Source organism: Stylophora pistillata, chromosome 1, assembly GCF_964205215.1.
Source record: "Stylophora pistillata chromosome 1, jaStyPist1.2, whole genome shotgun sequence".
Classification (NCBI taxonomy): domain Eukaryota; kingdom Metazoa; phylum Cnidaria; class Anthozoa; order Scleractinia; family Pocilloporidae; genus Stylophora; species Stylophora pistillata.
The window spans coordinates 11,484,676-11,502,175 of record NC_142519.1 but is presented as its reverse complement, the minus strand read 5'-3'; the positions used below and the strand labels follow the sequence as shown (position 1 = coordinate 11,502,175).

Genomic DNA, 17,500 nt, shown 5'->3' with positions numbered 1-17,500 from the left:
GACAGTGATACCATATATAATTGTTGGGTAGATTACTTTGAAGTATAAGTCCAGTAGCATGGGTCTTGGTAAAAACAAGCTGCGCTTCAGCATGTTAAGCTTATTTGCAAAGCTGATCTTTAATGCTTTGACATGGTAGTCCCAGTTAAGTCTATTATCAATATAGACTCCAAGCAGCCTGATGTGTTTAACCCATCTTATACAATGATTCATCAGTATTAATGACTGTAGTGGACCGGTGAAGTTTCCTCGATGAATTAGCATACCTTCGCATTTCTTGGGGTGAGGCAATAGTTGATTTCTTAAGCACCATAGCTCCAGTTCCTTGAGAGCAGCATTCAGTTCGGCAATAACAATGTCTACGGTGTCTCCGATACAGAACAGGGTGGTATCATCTGCATACATAAAAACAGTTGCATTTGTTATATTATCAGGTAGATCATTTGTGTAAAGTGCGAACAAAGTTGGACCGAGGACTGATCCCTGAGGAATGCCTGTATTAACGCGAGCAAAATCAGAGGCTGCGCCGTCAATGACTGTGAACTGTCGCCTCCCCTTTAAGTAGCTGTGACGCCAAGCAGCCAGGTTGCCCTTGACCTCAAAGTCAATCTCGAGTTTATTCAGCAATATTTTATGCGATACACAGTCAAAGGCCTTTTGAAAATCAACAAAAACCACGCCGACAACTTTACTGTTATCAACAGCTTGTCTCCATTGTTCTGTCAATTTTATAAGCATTAATTCAGTAGAAAAGCCTTTCCTATAAGCCCATTGGTTTTCAGTGACTAAACTGTGCTCGTGGAATGTATGGTTGACGATTCTTTGAGAGACCGCTGATTCAAGGATCTTGCTGGGTATACTGAGAATAGAAATTGGCCGATAGTTGCCCATGTCGCTCTCGTCGTCCTTTTTGTGGATAGGGCTCAGCCTAGCCACTTTCCATTGTTCAAACACGTAGCCAGATCTTAGACTTTCACAATAAATATGGTATAATGGATGGACCAACGCATTCCCGGCAGTTTTTAGAGTTCTGGAAGAAATCTGGTCGGGACCGGTAGCTTTATTCCATTTAAGATCTGATAAATACTGTTCAATTTCGGATTTTGATAAAATAACGTCTTTGATAGCAGGAACAGACTTTAATGTTGTGGCAGCGTTGACTTTTGTGAATGAAAAGTTCCTTGTTAGATTAATTCCTAGATTAGAAAAGAAAGAATTCATCAGATTTGATTTTTCCTTACTATCGACTGCCAGAGAACCATCTTCCCTCTTCAAGGGTCCAATAGCCTTTCTGAGTTTTGGTGCAGTGGCATTGCGAAGAAGATTCTAATACTCCGCAGAAGTTTTTATTTCAAGTAGTTGGTTCTTGAAATGTTTAGTTTTCGCCCGACGTACGTCCGTGGTGATTTCATTACGTAATCTTTTGTATTCCTTCCATTTGACCGGATCTTTTGTGCGAGTGGCTACTTTGAATAATTTAAACCGTTTGTTCATCTTTATTCCTATTTCGCTGTTAATCCATGGTGAACAGACGCTGTGAACCTTGACGTCTTTATAAGGGGCGTGGACATCACAAACATCGTTGAACAAAAGATTCCAGCCCCAAAGGACGTCGTCTTTGTCTTCGAATATATCCAGTACGTGAAAAGGTATACGTTCGATATCTTTCTTGAAATCTTGAATGTTGCATCTCTTGAAGTTTCTTGAGCGGACAATCTTCGGAGGGGGTCTTTTGGATTTCAACTTCAAAGTGGCGTAAACTAAACTGTGATCAGATATGCCCAATGGCAGCACGCCGCATTGACGAACCATGTTTGCTTTAGTTGTAACAATAAGGTCAATTAGGGACTCCGTTGTAGATGTTATTCTAGTTGGTTGAGAGATAATGTTTTGCATATTAAAGTCTTCAAACGTCTCTATCAGCTTCTTCGTTTTGCCAAAAGTAGGCATACCATCAGGGTCCCTATTTAATAAGCAACAGTTAAAATCACCAAGTATAAAGATGCTGTCAGTTTTAAGCCAAGCTTTTTCGAGGACTCCACGAAAGCTTTCAAAGTAATTCGTAGACTCTAGCTTAGACCTATAGATTACGGAGAACAGAGTAGTGTTTGTTGGAAATTTAACCTGTATCCAGAGAGCTTCGATGTCTGAGGCTGCCAAATCTCTGCGATGAGTAACGGATACATGTTCAGCATAATACATGATCACGCCGCCGCCTTTACCTTGAGATCTATCACAACGTATGAATTTAAGACCAGGAATTTGTAGCACATTATCAGATATTGAGGTGTTTAAATGGCTTTCGCCGATTGCTAGGACATCAAATCTGCAAATTTTCTGTAGAAGACGAATATCTTCAATTTTATTTCGAAGACTGCATACATTGAGATGCGCGATGCGTAGATCGTTGTGCGATGTATTCAAAGAGGCAGCAAACCTTTCGAGGTAGTCGTCTTCGTGTCGTACACAATCACCAGTGTTATCTGGAACATTGTTTGATAATCTAGTGTCTAGACAGGGTTGGCAAAACCATTCAAAGTTATCCATCAATTGCATAGCTTTATACTGATTAGGCTAAATGTTCCCGCACTTTATGTGAGTCCATCCATTGCATGAGTAACAGCTAACCGCCCTGTGGTTTGTCGCCACAGTCCTGTTGTAAATAATACATTTATCGGGACCAGGATTCAAGGAGACGTCTCCGGATACATGTATTCGTATAGCTTGGTAGGAGCTCGAAAAATTAGAATAGTAGTTCAGGCGTCTATTGTAATAACCTTTTCCGGTGATAGTTCTGCCAAGATGGCGGATAGACGAGCTAGTTAAGCAAGGATCGTGTAGAAACCTCGTGTTGTGGACCAGCCAGGTAAGTCTGAATTTTGGGCAAAAAACCGATTTGCTGTTATGAAGGCATTTCCCATTGTAACGATAGCAAAGTTGAGCAGAAATGAATAAGAGATATATTATTGTAGAGCGAGTTATTAAGCAACCATTCGTCATTGTCTGACCCAGGAACAAAAAAAACAACAACAACAACAACAACAACAACAAAAAACACAGAATAATATGATGTGAAATGTGGAATAAGAAAATGTGGAACGACCGCCATAACCTTAAATCAACGGACAGGCGAAGCTGAAAAGATGACAAAAACGAAAAAGAAAGCAGGAAAAAGGGAAGCCAATCAGACTAAGATTTACTAGAAGCTACCATCAAAACAATCCTTTATGATAAAGGATCTAATTTGTGTCGGTTCAGACACCGGGGCAAAGTTTGTCGGGTGTAGTAGCGACCGGAAAAAGACCGATAACACGTATAAAAAAGCCACGGTGATAGGTAGTGTTTTTTCTTAAAATAACTTTTCAAATTCTACTAGATCCGGCGACCTGCGAAACACGCTCACTCCCTTATTACAAAATATTTAGCATATAACTCAGAGAAAGCTACAGCAATAAAAGCTGCAGCAATAAAAAATTTAGAAGACGGAAAACGTAGCGACGTTATTAAGTCTGTGCGCGAGTAACCTTGAGTGGCCTTGCTGACGTAATCAGCACTAACACTAACTTAACGACCGTCCCCAAAACAAACCTTCAGAAACCTAGGGCAGTATAATCTTTCCACAGCAACCTATAAATAAAGGGAATTGTGCTGAAATATGACGTAGAAACTTGCAGAAAATGATTAAATATTCCACATTTTCTTAACATTGAGTTATTTCAGTTCCCTCGATAATCGAAAGTTAATTCCGCCTTTCTGAGCGCCAGAATTTTCCATGACCATTTCATTCACCACCTTATAGTGCTCTCCTAGTATTTTTAGCGGAGACTGTCGCTAAGCTATGTAAATATCGAACAGAGAAATTCCAGTCAGATTTTAAATTCTTGAATTAAAGATTATCAATTGTTAACTGCTTCATGACTTTTTAAGGTCTTAGCTTCTCGTCATAGAAAGCTTCTATCCTTTTCAGTGGGTCATGAATGTTGTAGTTACAAAAGGTTAAACAAAGACATTATTTACATAGGAGTCATTCCTTTAAGACATAACAAACACCGATAACAGGGTCGAAATTTGAATTATTTCCATAGCTGAACTGCGCTTTCGATCTTGAGTAAATTTATGAATTTTATCGGGGTACTGTGTTGTGTTCAGTTAATTCTGTTCTGTTTGAATCATCAAGTTTTTCAGGTAACTTGTTAACTCGTCTTTTTGTTCTTTCGAAATGTTTTATAGTTCCTAAGGAGCTAAATAAAAAAAAAAAACCTCAGTAGATAACAGAATTTCAGGAGTTGTGAAGCCAAACTTGACGACGATGAACTAGGGAGAACGAATCGAAAGTAGTTATGCAAATAATTGAAAGGTCAGCGATGTTTGTTTTTAAAATGACGTTGCATACCAACTGGAATTCTATTTCAGTAGTCCGTCCTTTGGCTTAAATCAAATTCGACGAAATTAGCACCTGAAGCGAACTGAGTACCGACCTGGGAAATTGAAGGTTTAAAAATAAGCATAAATATTTTCTCTGACAGCTAAAGCAAAAGGTTTAACTATCAAATGTAGTGAAAGAATAATAGATTACAGGGTGTGTAAATAAATAGACGTTTCACTATTCGCTGTAGTCGTCTTAAGTTGCAAAAACGATGAAATAGACTCCCCTAATGTATTATTCACAAGAACTTAATGTCAATTTTGTCGCAGTCCAAGTTCCTCCGAGTTGATCAAAGGCCATGATGATGATAATGATTTTTTTTGTTCGACGATGAGGAAATGATCGGAAACGTTTCTTACTGCCAGGAAGAACATTCTGTATCTTTTTTGGAAAAACTTCAACTGATGGAGACACCAGCTTAAAGGAAACAAAAACGAAATGAAACTTGTCAGCTTTACAGGTGAATTTGAAATTTTAAGTGTTCCGGTGATACGGATTCTCTTCCGCTTGGAAACGAGCAAATTGCATTCATCGTTTCCGAGAGCAGCGTGGTGAAGTTGGCCAATATATCTAGTCACAAGACAAGTTGACGTATTTGCTAATCGGGCCTCTCTTATCAGATTTGTGTTTCGTACTTTCTCTAGCCATGGCGACAATCGATGACAAAGAAGAAAATAGACAGTCTGGGTCTAGAAGATAATTTGGATATATCAACAAAGTTGAAATGGTAAATTAGCCACCGTAATGATTACAAAAGCTGACGTTTCGAGCGTTAGCCCTTCGTCGGAGCGACTAGAGGAATTGTGGGTTGTGTGTGCTTGTGTGTGCTTGTTCAAGATTTTTACGGCTTTCCGTGCCACCCACTTCTGACCAAAAAATTGCCTATGTTTTTGTCGCGTTTGAATGAAAGTTCTTTTCAGACTAATGACCAACCAGGCACTTTTAAATGCGCTCGTGCACGATGCAAAACGCGTCCTTTCATTCACAACACTGATAAAATATCGGGACCTAAACGATCCATTAAGATCACCGATCACTTCACGTGCACGGCACGGAAAGCCGTAAAAATCTTGAACAAAAGCTCATCTTTCAAACCGGTAGTCTAAATCCCACAGGGATCAACGAACGCTTTTCATTCCACTAATTTATTCATGTTTTTCTCGTTGCCATGTTCCCACCAATAACGTAGCTCCATTTTCTGCCTCTAAAAGCACACACAACCCACAATTCCTCTATTCGCTCCGACGAAGGGCTAACGCTCGAAACGTCAGCTTTTGTAATCATTACGGTGGCTAATTTATCATTTCAACTTTGTTGATATATCCAAATTATTTCGTTAATCCCACCGACGCAGCCCCAAACAGTTTCTTTCGAAAATATCAGCCTTTATTCATGGGTCTAGAAGAAGCAGTATTGGACAAGCGATATGAAAATTTATAAATTTTAAATTACAGGATGTTATCTGACAGCAGCTATATAAGCAATGATCGAGTGAAGTTCTTACTACATTTGTTCCTTGCCTTGGGTATCGTTTCAGGCGATGTTTCCGCTGAAGTTGCGAAATTCAAAAATATAATTCATTAACTCGTATTGTGTAGGAAACTAAGTAGTAGCAAAGATGTTTTTACCAATAAATATTCTAATTTATGGTTCAGCGAGATTCACACCTGCGATTAATATAATGAGATGTGAGTATCAACCATCTGAGTGAGTTATAACACTGAAAAATTCTCATGAGCAACAGGAACACTGGCTAGAAAACGAAACTTTCATAAAGTGTTAGTTGGAATCTGAAATCTGTCCTCAGGCATGACTAGTCGAATACTTACTGTTTCGTTTTCTTCCTGACCCAGATGTACAGGGCGTGACAAAAAAAAGAAAAAGAAAAAAAACAAAAGGAAAAAGAAAGGAAACAAATAACCTAAACATCGGACATAAGGTCGCTAATTTTAAACTTTACAACAAAGAAACAGACTTTTTTCTATTCATTTTTGCCAAAGAGATTTTCGTTTAAGATGTTGGTTCGCTCCTTCTCACTCCAAATTATGAAATGTGTAAGCTGCATGTGATAGTGTGGTGTTATTGCATCAGCCACTTTTCCCGCACAATGCGCGTGAGCACGCTCTCAGTTGGTCAACAAAACATCGCACTCATTCATTCATTCATTCATTCATTCATTCATTCAGCTACCGGCGTGTCTCTGATTCCAGCGTGGTTCAGGTCGCTCTTAGTCAAAAATTGTCAAGAAAAAAGGAACCATTTTCTATTGTTTAGTGAAACGAACACTTTCGAAAAAGTATAAAACGCTTTGAAGTCGTTGTCGCAGTCTAAAACGCTTTGAAGTCGTTGTCGCAAGGATGAGTGTGCGGACCGGAGTTATCCACCCTGAAAGCAATTTGTTTCTTGTCTCGTAGTTCTGCTGTTGAAGGAGAAACCAACTGCCAGGGGATTTAATGTGACTCTTTAACCAGAATGACTGAATCTGATTCTACTTTCATGCAGTAAACTGTCATGAAAGTTAAGGACAATTATGAGATTCAATGTGAAAGCTAGTGAACTTGAAAAAGAAGTAAATAACAGAACAAGTTTAGAAATTACTAGCTGCCTTAATCTCGCCTTAAAAGCAGTTGGTTTCTCCTTCAACAGCAGAACTACACAACAAGAAACAAATTGCTTTCAGGGTAGTGGTGCCTGAAATGTTCTGTGAGAAAAGTGTTTTGCATTGGATCTAGATTACACTCTTTGACTGATATGTTTGTCCATATCCATTACCTCTTTATATTGTTAGAAAATAGTTTAATGTCAATCCCTCCAGAAGATTGAAAGGTTAAATAACCATTGTTCATCTGTTAACATACCACATCCGTGTTCATCAGATCCATCTTTACAATCATCAGCTTGATCACAATACCATGACTGTGAGATGCATCGTCCATTGTTGCAGCGGAATTCATTTGCTTGGCATGTTTGGTCAGCTATATCGACACCAATGCAACAATTACTTCAACAACGAGATATGCCTGTTTATTTTTTATACCAGTCCAACACGACTTCTGAGAAACTGAAACTTCAGGAGCTATAAATGCAAGTTTTTGTGAACACTGGTCATGGTTGTCACTGACATCAGATTTCAAGTTTCCCACATTTATTCCTGATATAGGTTTTCTGCTTTCAGACATGAAATGTGTTCATTGGTAATGAAATTCTGTCTAATTGTCGTGTACTTACGACAACCATCCTCATCTGAATGGTCCCCACAGTCATTTTCTCTATCACACTGCCAATGAGCAGGAATGCACTTTTCATTTGTACAGTTAAACTGTCCTGTTCCACATTGATATGGGCTTGAAGGATTAGATATCCCTGTGAAAGAAAATGGCACAACAAATAAGCATGGATATTACTCATGATATTAGCATATCAATTGCAGACGAGGTGGCTTGGGAACAATTGTCTTTAGCCGCTCTTTCGTTTCAATTTGAACAATTGTACTGGACACAAGCCAATTAGGGTTAAGTGTTTTGTTTTGTCTTAGCCAATAAAATCTAGAGGACCACGTGGCAGTAATAATGTTTGTAAACTTTGACCGACAGGGAAGAATTCTTTTCAGCTGTTGATCTTAATTCAAATCTGTGGTTGACTCTTCCCCATAATGGATGGCTTTTAAAACGCAAAGCCTATTATCTGTTAAATATTTCTTTCTACATTTTTTTAAATATGTCTGGTTCTCAGGAAATTTCGAGAACGACCAAACATTCCAAACATGTCTGTGTCAGTGAATCAATGAAAACTCAGTACCAATACTCAGTACCAGTACTACAAAACAAATCGAAATTACAACTAAGACTTTGAACCCACCTTGGCAGGCATTTTCTGTTGATCTATGGCTGATGCAATAAATCGCACGCGCCTGCCATGCGACAGAGAAACTGACTTAATCACCAGCAGTCTGTTGATGTCTGACGGCGATGAAGTAGGGTAAAAATGTAATCACGTGAACGTAACTCTTTCCTTTCGGTGCCGCATGAAGCAATACTGGAACAAAGCGAATATCAATCTCTGTAGTATCGAAACTCACACGAAGCAACTCGTATGCTCCTTCGCGCTAATATCCCAAACAATGATCCATATTGCGGAAAATAACAACGCGGTTAAATTAGTCACATGACTGATAAACTATTTCAGCAATTTCAAAGAGATTGCTGCCAAACCACAAGGAACCTCAAGTAGAAGTAACACATATTTGAAAATGGCGCTAACAATTTTACACAATCTCTTTCATTTCCTCACTTCAATTGTGAACTCTGTACAACAAACCTATTGAAGACGAAGAGCATCGACGGAAAGAGTTTCAAATATTTCAGCCTGCAAGAAACACAACTTAAGCCTTCCGAAAACATAATGTATTGACCTCCTACGAAAAGAATGATGGAATACACTTATGAATAGAAATAGCGTGCGTAGATGCTATCGCCCACGTAGTAAAAATTTGCATTATTAGCATTGTTGATAGTAAAGCCTTGGTCAAACGGCGCATGATAGTCGATGATAGTTGATTTCTCTTCAAACCGCCGCCTGGTTAGCTCAATTGGGAGAGCACCGGACTGCTGTGCGGGAGGTCGAGAGTTCAATACCGGCCGGACCAACACTCAGGGTCTTAAAATTAACTGAGAAGAATATGCGTCCTTTCTTTAACATCAAGAAATGGTTAGATATTCTAGTCTTCTCGGATAGGGACGAGTAAATGGAGGTCCCGTCTCAGGGTTGGGGTAGGAGACGTTAATTTCCCACGCACGAGATTACTGTGTGATGGATGTCCTCCCTGGGGTGGGTTGGGTGAGTAGTTAGAGGGCCGTTCTGAAAACCACTTCTGTGAGAACGCACCCTGTCTAAAGATTATTATCTATCTATCTATCTAAACTATCATCAACTATCACCAACTATCTTTCGCATGGTCAAACGGCCACAAAAGCTCGTGATAGCTGATGATAGTTCCCCGGCAGTCGCGCGAGCAAAGTCACGCGAGCAGCCTGTGACATCTCTGTTGTGGTAATCAGTGGAAAAAATGTCCCAGAGGCAGGGCAAGGCAGGGCAGGGCCGGGCCTCAATATTCGTCTATTAGACGAAATATCAGGTCGTTACTCAATCTCGCCGTTGAACGTTTAGTGAAACGCTGTTTTTTCGGCGGTGTCTCTTCGAATTCCTGCGAGTTTACGCTTTCTTCAGATTCTTGGTTTTCAATATTTTCTTTCTCATTATTAATATCTTGGGTATAAAAACGAATTTCTGAAGCTGAAGCTGAGCCTCGCGAGAAGCTTTTGGCGGCCATTTTAAACGAGCCCGCCGATTTTCGGAGAAAACAGCTGACCAAAAACTATCATGAACTATCATACGCGTGGTCAAACGAGAAAAACTATCATCGACCATCATGAAGAATTTGAACAAGTTCAAAATGAATGATAGTTGGTGATAGTCGATGATGGTGCATGAAAGCTGGTGGTCAAACGGAAGCGCACGCTTCAACTATCATCGACTATCATCAACTATCATCGATTAATATATACTAAAATTGTGGATAGCGTTGAAGGCGTGCTCTGATTGGCTAGTCAAACTCCGAATATCCTTTGCTATATACCTCCGAGCAACTCGGGAAAAAATGGCGTCCCGGTTTCCATCCCTGACAAGCGAAGAAATCACTCAAATCAATTTTTGGTGGTGTATATTATCTTACTGTTTTAGTATATACTAAAACAACTATTCACCTCAGTGTCGGTAGTTAGCGGTGGATATTTACCTCGCCGCTTCACGGCTTGGTAAATATCCACCACTAATCACCTCCACTTCGGTGAATAGTTGTTAACTATCATGCGCCGTTTGACCAGGGCTTAAGACTTTTGTCACCCACAACAACAAACTGACGGAGGTTCTAGACTGACCAAAATTAGAAATAATCTTATTTCGATTTAAGTAGAAATTTAAGTACAACAAAAAGAGAAAATACAAGCAAAACTCCAAAGTATCCAACAGGGTCTGATATATGGACTTGAAACTTTCTTAAGTCGAAGTGTGCAATATGTACGCATCACTGGAAAAACCGCCAAATTGAAAGCCATGAATTTATCATAATTGTACTTTGAATCATGAAATGGGGGACACGTTCCGAAGAGGAAAACTTAGATTTGAAAACAAAATTCGGGAGGTACCTAGTAGGTGAACATAGCAATAGCAAGACAAGTAAAAACGAGAGAAAACGAAGAGGCTGTCGTTATCATTTAGAGACGAAATACGCCATAGCGAGACGTCAAGCGAGAAAATACTACAAAGATCCATATTTAGAAAAGAATAACTTCATTTTTCATGAAAGTCATCTTACAACTTAACAAGTTAGTTTTGTAAATTGATTTCACTGCACGTGGTTTCAATGCCTTCAATTTCAACTCACCAGTGTGAACCGTAGTCAAGATATAAACAAAACAGACAGCCATATGGGTAACTCCGGTCCGCACACTCATCCTTGCGACAACGACTTCAAAGCGTTTTAGACTGCGACAACGACTTCAAAGCGTTTTAGACTGCGACAACGACTTTAAAGCGTTTTATACTTTTTCGTAAGTGTTCGTTTCACTAAACAATAGAAAATGGCTCCTTTTTTCTTGATAATTTTTTACTAAAAGCCACCTGAACCACGCTGGAATCAGAGACACGCCAGTAGTTGAATTAATGAATGAATGAATGAATGAGTGCGATCACAATGTTTTGTTGACGAAATGAGGGCGTGCTCACGCGCATTGCGCGAGAAAAGTGGCTGATGCAATAACACCACACTATCACATGCAGCTTACACATTTCATAATTTGGAGTGAGAAGGAGCGAACCAACATCTTAAACGAAAATCTCTTTCGCAAAAATAAATAGAAAAAAGTCCCTTTCCTCGTTGTAAAGTTGAAAATTAGCGACCTTAAGTCCGATCTTTAGGTTATTTGTTTCCTTCCTTTTTCCTTTTTTTTTTTTTCTCTTTTTCTTTTTTTGTCACGCCCTGTCATCTGGGTCAGGAGGAAAACGAAACAGTAAGTATTGGACTAGTCATGCCTGAGGACAGATTTCAGATTCGAACTAACACTTTATGAAAATTTCGTTTTCTAGCCAGTGTTCCTGTTACTCATGCGAATTTTTTAGTGTTATAACTCACTCCGATGGTTGATAATCACATCTCATTATATTAATCGCAGGTGTGAATCTCGCTGAACCATAAATTAGAATATTTATTGGTAAAAACCACTTTGCTACTACTTAGTTTCCTACACAATACGAGTTAATGAATTATATTTTTGCATTTCGCAACTTCAGCGGAAATATCGCCTGAAACGATATCCAAGGCAAGGAACAAATGTAGCAAGAACTTCACTCGATCATTGCTTATATAGCTGCTGTCAGACAACGTCCTGTAATTTAAAATTTATAAATTTTCATATCGCTTGTCCAATACTGCTTCTTCTAGACCCAGACAGTCTATTTTCTTCTTTGTCATCGATTGTCGCCATGGCTAGAGAAAGTACGAAACACAAATCTGATAAGAGAGGCCCGATTAGCAAATACGTCAACTTGTCTTGTGACTAGATATATTGGCCAACTTCACCACGCTGCTCTCGAAAATGATGAATGCAATTTGTTCGTTTCCAAGCGGAAGAGAATCCGTATCACCGGAACACTTAAAATTTCAAATTCACCTGTAAAGCTGACAAGTTTCATTTCGTTTTTGTTTCCTTTAAGCTGGTGTCTCCATCAGTTGAAGTTTTTCCTGGCAGTAAGAAACGGTTCCGATCATTTCCTCATCGTCGAACAAAAAAATCATCATCATCATCATGGTCTTTGATCAACTCGGAGGAACTCGGACTGCGACAAAATTGACATTAATTTCTTGTGAATAATACATTAGGGGAGTCTATTTCATCCGCTTTTACAACTTAAGACTACTACAGCGATTGGTGAAACGTCTATTTATTTACACACTGTAATCTGTTATTCTTTCACTGCATTTGATAGTTACACCTTTCGCTTTAGCTGTCACAGAAAATATTTATGCTTATTTTTAAACCTTCAATTTCCCAGGTCGGTACTCGTAGTTCGCTTCAGGTGCTAATTTCGTCGAATTTGATTTAAGCCAAAGGACGGACTACTGAAATAGAATTTCAGTTGATATGCAACGTCATTTTATAAACAAACATCGCTGACCTTTCAATTATTTGCATAACTACTTTCGATTCGTTCTCCCTAGTTTATCGTCGTCAAGTTTGGCTTCACAACTCCTGAAATTCTGTTATCTACTGAGTTTTTTTTATTTAGCTCCTTAGGGAACTATGAAACATTTCGAAAGAACAAAAAGACGAGTTAACAAGTTACCTGAAAAACTTGATGATTCAAACAGAACAGAATTAACTGAACACAACACAGTACCCCGATAAAATTCATAAATTTACTCAAGATCGAAAGCGCAGCTCAGCTATGGAAATAATTCAAATTTCGACCCTGTTATCGGTGTTTGTTATGTCTTAAACGAATGACTCCTATGTAAATAATGTCTTTGTTTAACCTTTTGTAACTACAACATTCATGACCCACTGAAAAGGATAGAAGCTTTCTATGACGAGAAGCTAAGACCTTAAAAAGTCATGAAGCAGTTAACAATTGATAATCTTTAATTCAAGAATTTAAAATCTGACTGGAATTTCTCTGTTCGATATTTACATAGCTTAGCGACAGTCTCCGCTAAAAATACTAGGAGAGCACTATAAAGTGGTGAATGAAATGGTCATGGAAAATTCTGGCGCTCAGAAAGGCGAAATTAACTTTCGATTATCGAGGGAACTGAAATAACTCAATGTTAAGAAAATATGGAATATTTAATCATTTTCTGCAAGTTTCTACGTCACATTTCAGCACAATTCCCTTTATTTATAGGTTGCTGTGGAAAGATTATACTGCCCTGGGTTTCTGAAGGTTTGTTTTGGGGACGGTCGTTAAGTTAGTGTTAGTGCTGATTACGTCAGCAAGGCCACTCAAGGTTACTCGCGCACAGACTTAATAACGTCGTTACGTTTTCCGTCTTCTAAATTTTTTATTGCTGCAGGAAGTTCATCTGAGTTATGTGCTAAATATTTTATAATAAGGGAATGAGCGTGTGTCGCAGGTCGCCGGATCTAGTAGAATTTGAAAAGTTATTTTAAGAAAAAACACTACCTATCACCGTGGCTTTTTTATACGTGTTATCAGTCTTTTTCCGGTCGTTACTACACCCGACAAACTTTGCCCCGGTGTCTGAACCGACACAAATTAGATCCTTTATCATAAAGGATTGTTTTGATGGTAGCTTCTAGTAAATCTTAGTCTGATTGGCTTCCTTTTTCCTGCTTTCTTTTTCGTTTTTGTCATCTTTTTAGCTTCGCCTGTCTGTTGAGTTAAGGTTATGGCCGTCATACGGTGGCCCACAGGGGCATGCAGTACAAATTTTTTTTTCCCAGTACAAAACTATTTTTCCCAGTACAAAACTATTTATTCCAGTGCAAAAGTATTTATCCCGGTACAAAACTATTTATCCCAGTACAAAACTATTTATCCCAGTACAAAACTATTTATCCCAGTGCAAAACTATTTATCCCAGTGCAAAACTATTTATCCCAGTGCAAAACTATTTATCCCAGTGCAAAACTATTTATCCCAGTGCAAAACTATTTATCCCAGTGCAAAACTATTTATCCCAGTGCAAAATTATTTATCCCAGTGCAAAACTATTTATCCCAGTGCAAAACTATTTATCCCAGTGCAAAACTATTTATCCCAGTGCAAAACTATTTATCCCAGTGCAAAACTATTTATCCCAGTGCAAAACTATTTATCCCAGTGCAAAACTATTTATCCCAGTGCAAGTGGGGAGTGGGAAGTAATCTCCCACAGGTTAAATATGGCGGCACCTTTGGCGGGTAGCTTTTTTTGCCATTGCTGTAGTTTCAAAATCGTGGATCCAGCTTACAGGTAATGCCCGAAAAGTGGCACAGAGGTTTTTCTTGTAGCATCACCCGCAACGTCTACAAGCAACACCACTAAAGCGCCGGATTCGCCGAAGACGAGAAAATTTTCTTTGCCAAGCCTTAAGTCGTCCAAAGCTAAAAAGGGGTCCGACGGAAGCTCGTTTTTTCGAGCAAAATCAAGAAACAAGACAAAGAAACGCAAACTAGAGCCAGAAAAAAAAGTCACAATTACTGTCGGGATAATGACAAGTAAAGAGACTGGGAAAATACTTTTGTACTGAAAAAATGTTTTTGTACTGGGATAAATGTCTTTGTACTGTGATAAATATTTTTGTATTGAAATAAATATTTCTGTCCTGGGATAAATATTGCTGTACCGGGATAAATATTTTTGTACTGCAATTAATTTTTTTGTACTGGAATATATATCATGATAAATATTTTTGTAATGCCCCTGTGGGCCGCCGTACGGTCAGGTGCAAGATAGACAAGAAAAATATGGAACAGTTCCGTGGTAGTGTGTAGCCACAACTGGCGGTAAACAGAACAGGTGAGGAGGAAGTAACTCAGTCTGTTGCAAACGAGAGATATTGGTGTTCCGGAGTTGGCTGTGGACTGTCGTGGTCGTGAAAAAACAACAGGAAAGAAACAAATCCGAAAATTGATACCAAATCGAGCAGTCCCAAGCATAGGAAAACCTTACAAATCGGTCCGCTTTTAACTTTAAATGACTTCTCCGTTTTCTGTTTTCTTCGTCCGCTCATCTTCAACCTCTCATCCTTGTACTGACAGAGAGCCTGAAATAGGCTTGATCAGAACCAAATGGGTTCTACTAAAAGGTAGCATATTACTGCTTCTTCATGATGCTGGGAGCAAACAGTCGAAAAGGGTGGTGCCACCAGGGAAGGGAGACCTTAAAAATTCATATCACGCGAAATTTACGCATCCAAAACTTTTTTCTTCACGGTCAGTTTCGAGCGAAGTGTGCCATCACGCGTGTGCAAGCCATTTATTTTCATTACGGTCTTAATGAAAACCTGGTTATGTCTCAGCAAATACCTTGGTTAAGGTATCAGGTGATTACTCGACTTTCGCGCCGTGTTAAAGAGCCGTGCGCTGTGTTAAAAGTCCACCGTTTCCTGAGACGAAGGGACTGATACTCCATGAAACGATAATCTTAGAAATACTACTTAATGGGGGAATTGCAACACCGTTTTCATCAAAATGTACGTTTCTGAGAGCGCAAAGCAAAGTAATTACAACAGCCAATCAGAGAAAATGTAATTAACAAAAAGAGGCAATGAGAGGTCACACGGAATAGCGTGGATTGAAGGACAAAGGACGCGCGGATTACTTAGGCACACAGAGAGTGCAGTGAAGCAAGGCCGGTGTAAATGTAATCCCAGTTACATAGGAAATACCATTGAAAATGTGCCCTTGAAAACAGCATTTAATCCAAAAACGTGTCTATGAACTCTGCTAGGTCCAGAGAAAAGAACAGCTTCCCTGATTTGACGACCCATACTGAGCGTTTCTATGACATATAAGTGAACAACAACAACAACTGGATTTAAGATCGTGACGCATGAGGTTTTTAAACATTTAAGTCGTCAAATCTTTTAATTCAAAGAATAACAATGCTTTCCATTGGTAGTTTGCTCTTGTGACTCAATGCATGGAAAGGCTGGTATACCTGTAACAACTACTGGTAGACTGTGACTGCAGATGCTTCTTTCCTTTGTTGAAGAACGTGATTTGTTAATTTCATGGATTTTTTGGTTTCCTACGGGTAAATTTTTCCCTCCTCCTTTTAAATAACAAAAAACAGATATTGCATTCCAGAGGTTGTATTGATTGTTATATTTTTGTTTCCGATTCTACCGGTTCGATATCACAACTCCGCCTTCGTACACGTGAGTCAGTCGTGCTAAGCATCCCTAGCTAGCAATACACATGCCAAACACTGGAGTATCATAGTCCGGCTCTAAGGAACGTATGTCACCTGGCCCCACACGGACATAATGAGGCTATAAATAGGATTATTTAAGCCCTTTTCATAGTGTAATACGACAAATAACTTGGGTAAACTGAAGGCCCAAAAGGCACAGTAACAGATAGAACAAAAAAGAAACGGGAAAAAGCTTTGGTAACAGATGCATTTAGATGAGTCACGATGCAACGCTTCTTAATTGATCCAGCATTTTTAGAGTGATGTAGATTCTTGCTTCCACTAAAAAAAATGAAATTGTAAACGCAATTAGCCATCCATTACTTTTGAACCCCTTATAATTTACCTCTACGTCAACAAGACCAACAATTTTTCATGTGCCGACCGTGAAATCGTATGATATTCCTGCTATAATTTTTTATCCACGTCTACCCATTTTCTACCTATTAAAGGAAACAGGGCTCACAGCGAAACAATACCCATCACTCTTAACACGTGCTAAAAAATAAACCACCCTTCGATCCACCCTTCTCTATGAATATTCTTTGTGACTATCTTAAAATTGAAAGGCTTGAAAGGGTGACACAAGCCACCACGTTGAATAAATGATCACAAATCGAACGATCAACGTCGGCACACACTACGGTTACTGTAAGGAGTAGACGAACAGGTAGGCTGCCACCAATGAAAAAAACGTGGTTCTAGCTCTTTTCTTGCTGTTAAATCACTCGGGGGTTTTATTGCAAGTAAAATTCAGGATTTTAAGGCCCATTTCCATCCGAGATCCTTTGCAGTCGTTTGTTTTTGTTTAGAATCGCGCTATTGTTAAATGGCGAACTCTGATAGTCATTCACAAACACTATTAAAAAGAAAAACAAAGATTTGGTGAAAAACACAGTAAACAAATTTGCAGCTAAATATTTGAGACTGAAAAATGATAAATGGAGTCTGTGTATAAAACTTGTACAAAGCTTACCTGATGTTGAAGGAAATTGTTCGGCTTCAACACTAAATAAAATATAAACAAATAACCAATATTGGCCAAAACTGATTTACTTTACGCATTTCAATTATAGAATAATGACTTGTACAAATGAGATC

At 38.9% G+C, this 17,500-nt stretch overlaps 2 protein-coding genes and 1 long non-coding RNA gene across 5 annotated transcripts in view; all 3 read right to left on the bottom strand.

Moving 5' to 3' along the window:
* LOC111335861 (uncharacterized) overlaps window positions 1-2,556 on the bottom strand; it is a 3,404-nt gene extending 848 nt beyond the window's left edge. Inside the window, exons 1-2 of the mRNA XM_088727779.1 lie at window positions 1,416-2,556; window positions 267-1,196 (exon numbers count right to left, since the gene is read on the bottom strand). Coding sequence (XP_088583905.1) covers window positions 267-1,196; window positions 1,416-2,556 — 2,071 coding nt within the window. The remainder of the gene's footprint in view (window positions 1-266; window positions 1,197-1,415) is intronic.
* A 3,295-nt stretch (window positions 2,557-5,851) lies between these two features.
* Window positions 5,852-12,822, bottom strand: LOC111336978 (low-density lipoprotein receptor-related protein 1B-like). 3 transcript variants are annotated; one of them, XM_088736850.1, is made up of 4 exons: window positions 12,154-12,822; window positions 10,869-11,969; window positions 7,655-7,789; window positions 5,852-7,401 (listed from the first exon to the last, which is right to left on the bottom strand). In XM_088736850.1, the coding sequence occupies exons 2-4, from the start codon at window positions 10,936-10,938 to the stop codon at window positions 7,229-7,231; spliced, it is 378 nt and encodes a 125-aa protein (XP_088592976.1). In that variant the 5' UTR covers window positions 10,939-11,969; window positions 12,154-12,822; the 3' UTR covers window positions 5,852-7,228. The 3 variants fall into 3 exon arrangements, with proteins under 3 accessions (XP_088592976.1, XP_088592981.1, XP_088592971.1); XM_088736855.1 differs by adding an exon at window positions 8,285-8,461 and having other exon boundaries at window positions 10,869-12,399; XM_088736845.1 differs by having other exon boundaries at window positions 10,869-12,822.
* Window positions 12,823-15,883: 3,061 nt separating this feature from the next.
* LOC148741217 (uncharacterized) overlaps window positions 15,884-17,500 on the bottom strand; it is a 1,667-nt gene continuing 50 nt past the window's right edge. Inside the window, exons 1-2 of the long non-coding RNA XR_015992733.1 lie at window positions 17,376-17,500; window positions 15,884-17,258 (exon numbers count right to left, since the gene is read on the bottom strand). The exon at window positions 17,376-17,500 is cut by the window's right edge and continues 50 nt beyond it. This is a non-coding gene — a long non-coding RNA (uncharacterized LOC148741217). The remainder of the gene's footprint in view (window positions 17,259-17,375) is intronic.

Coding starts and splice junctions, on each gene's coding strand:
- LOC111336978 (XM_088736845.1), bottom strand. CDS start 10,938: ATGAGTGTGCGGACCGGAGTTACCCATATGGCTGTCTGTTTTGTTTAT. Junction 7,790..10,868: donor CTTGACTACGGTTCACACTG/GTGAGTTGAAAT, acceptor TTTCTTTCACAG/GGATATCTAATCCTTCAAGC. Junction 7,402..7,654: donor TTCAGATGAGGATGGTTGTC/GTAAGTACACGA, acceptor GTGTCGATATAG/CTGACCAAACATGCCAAGCA.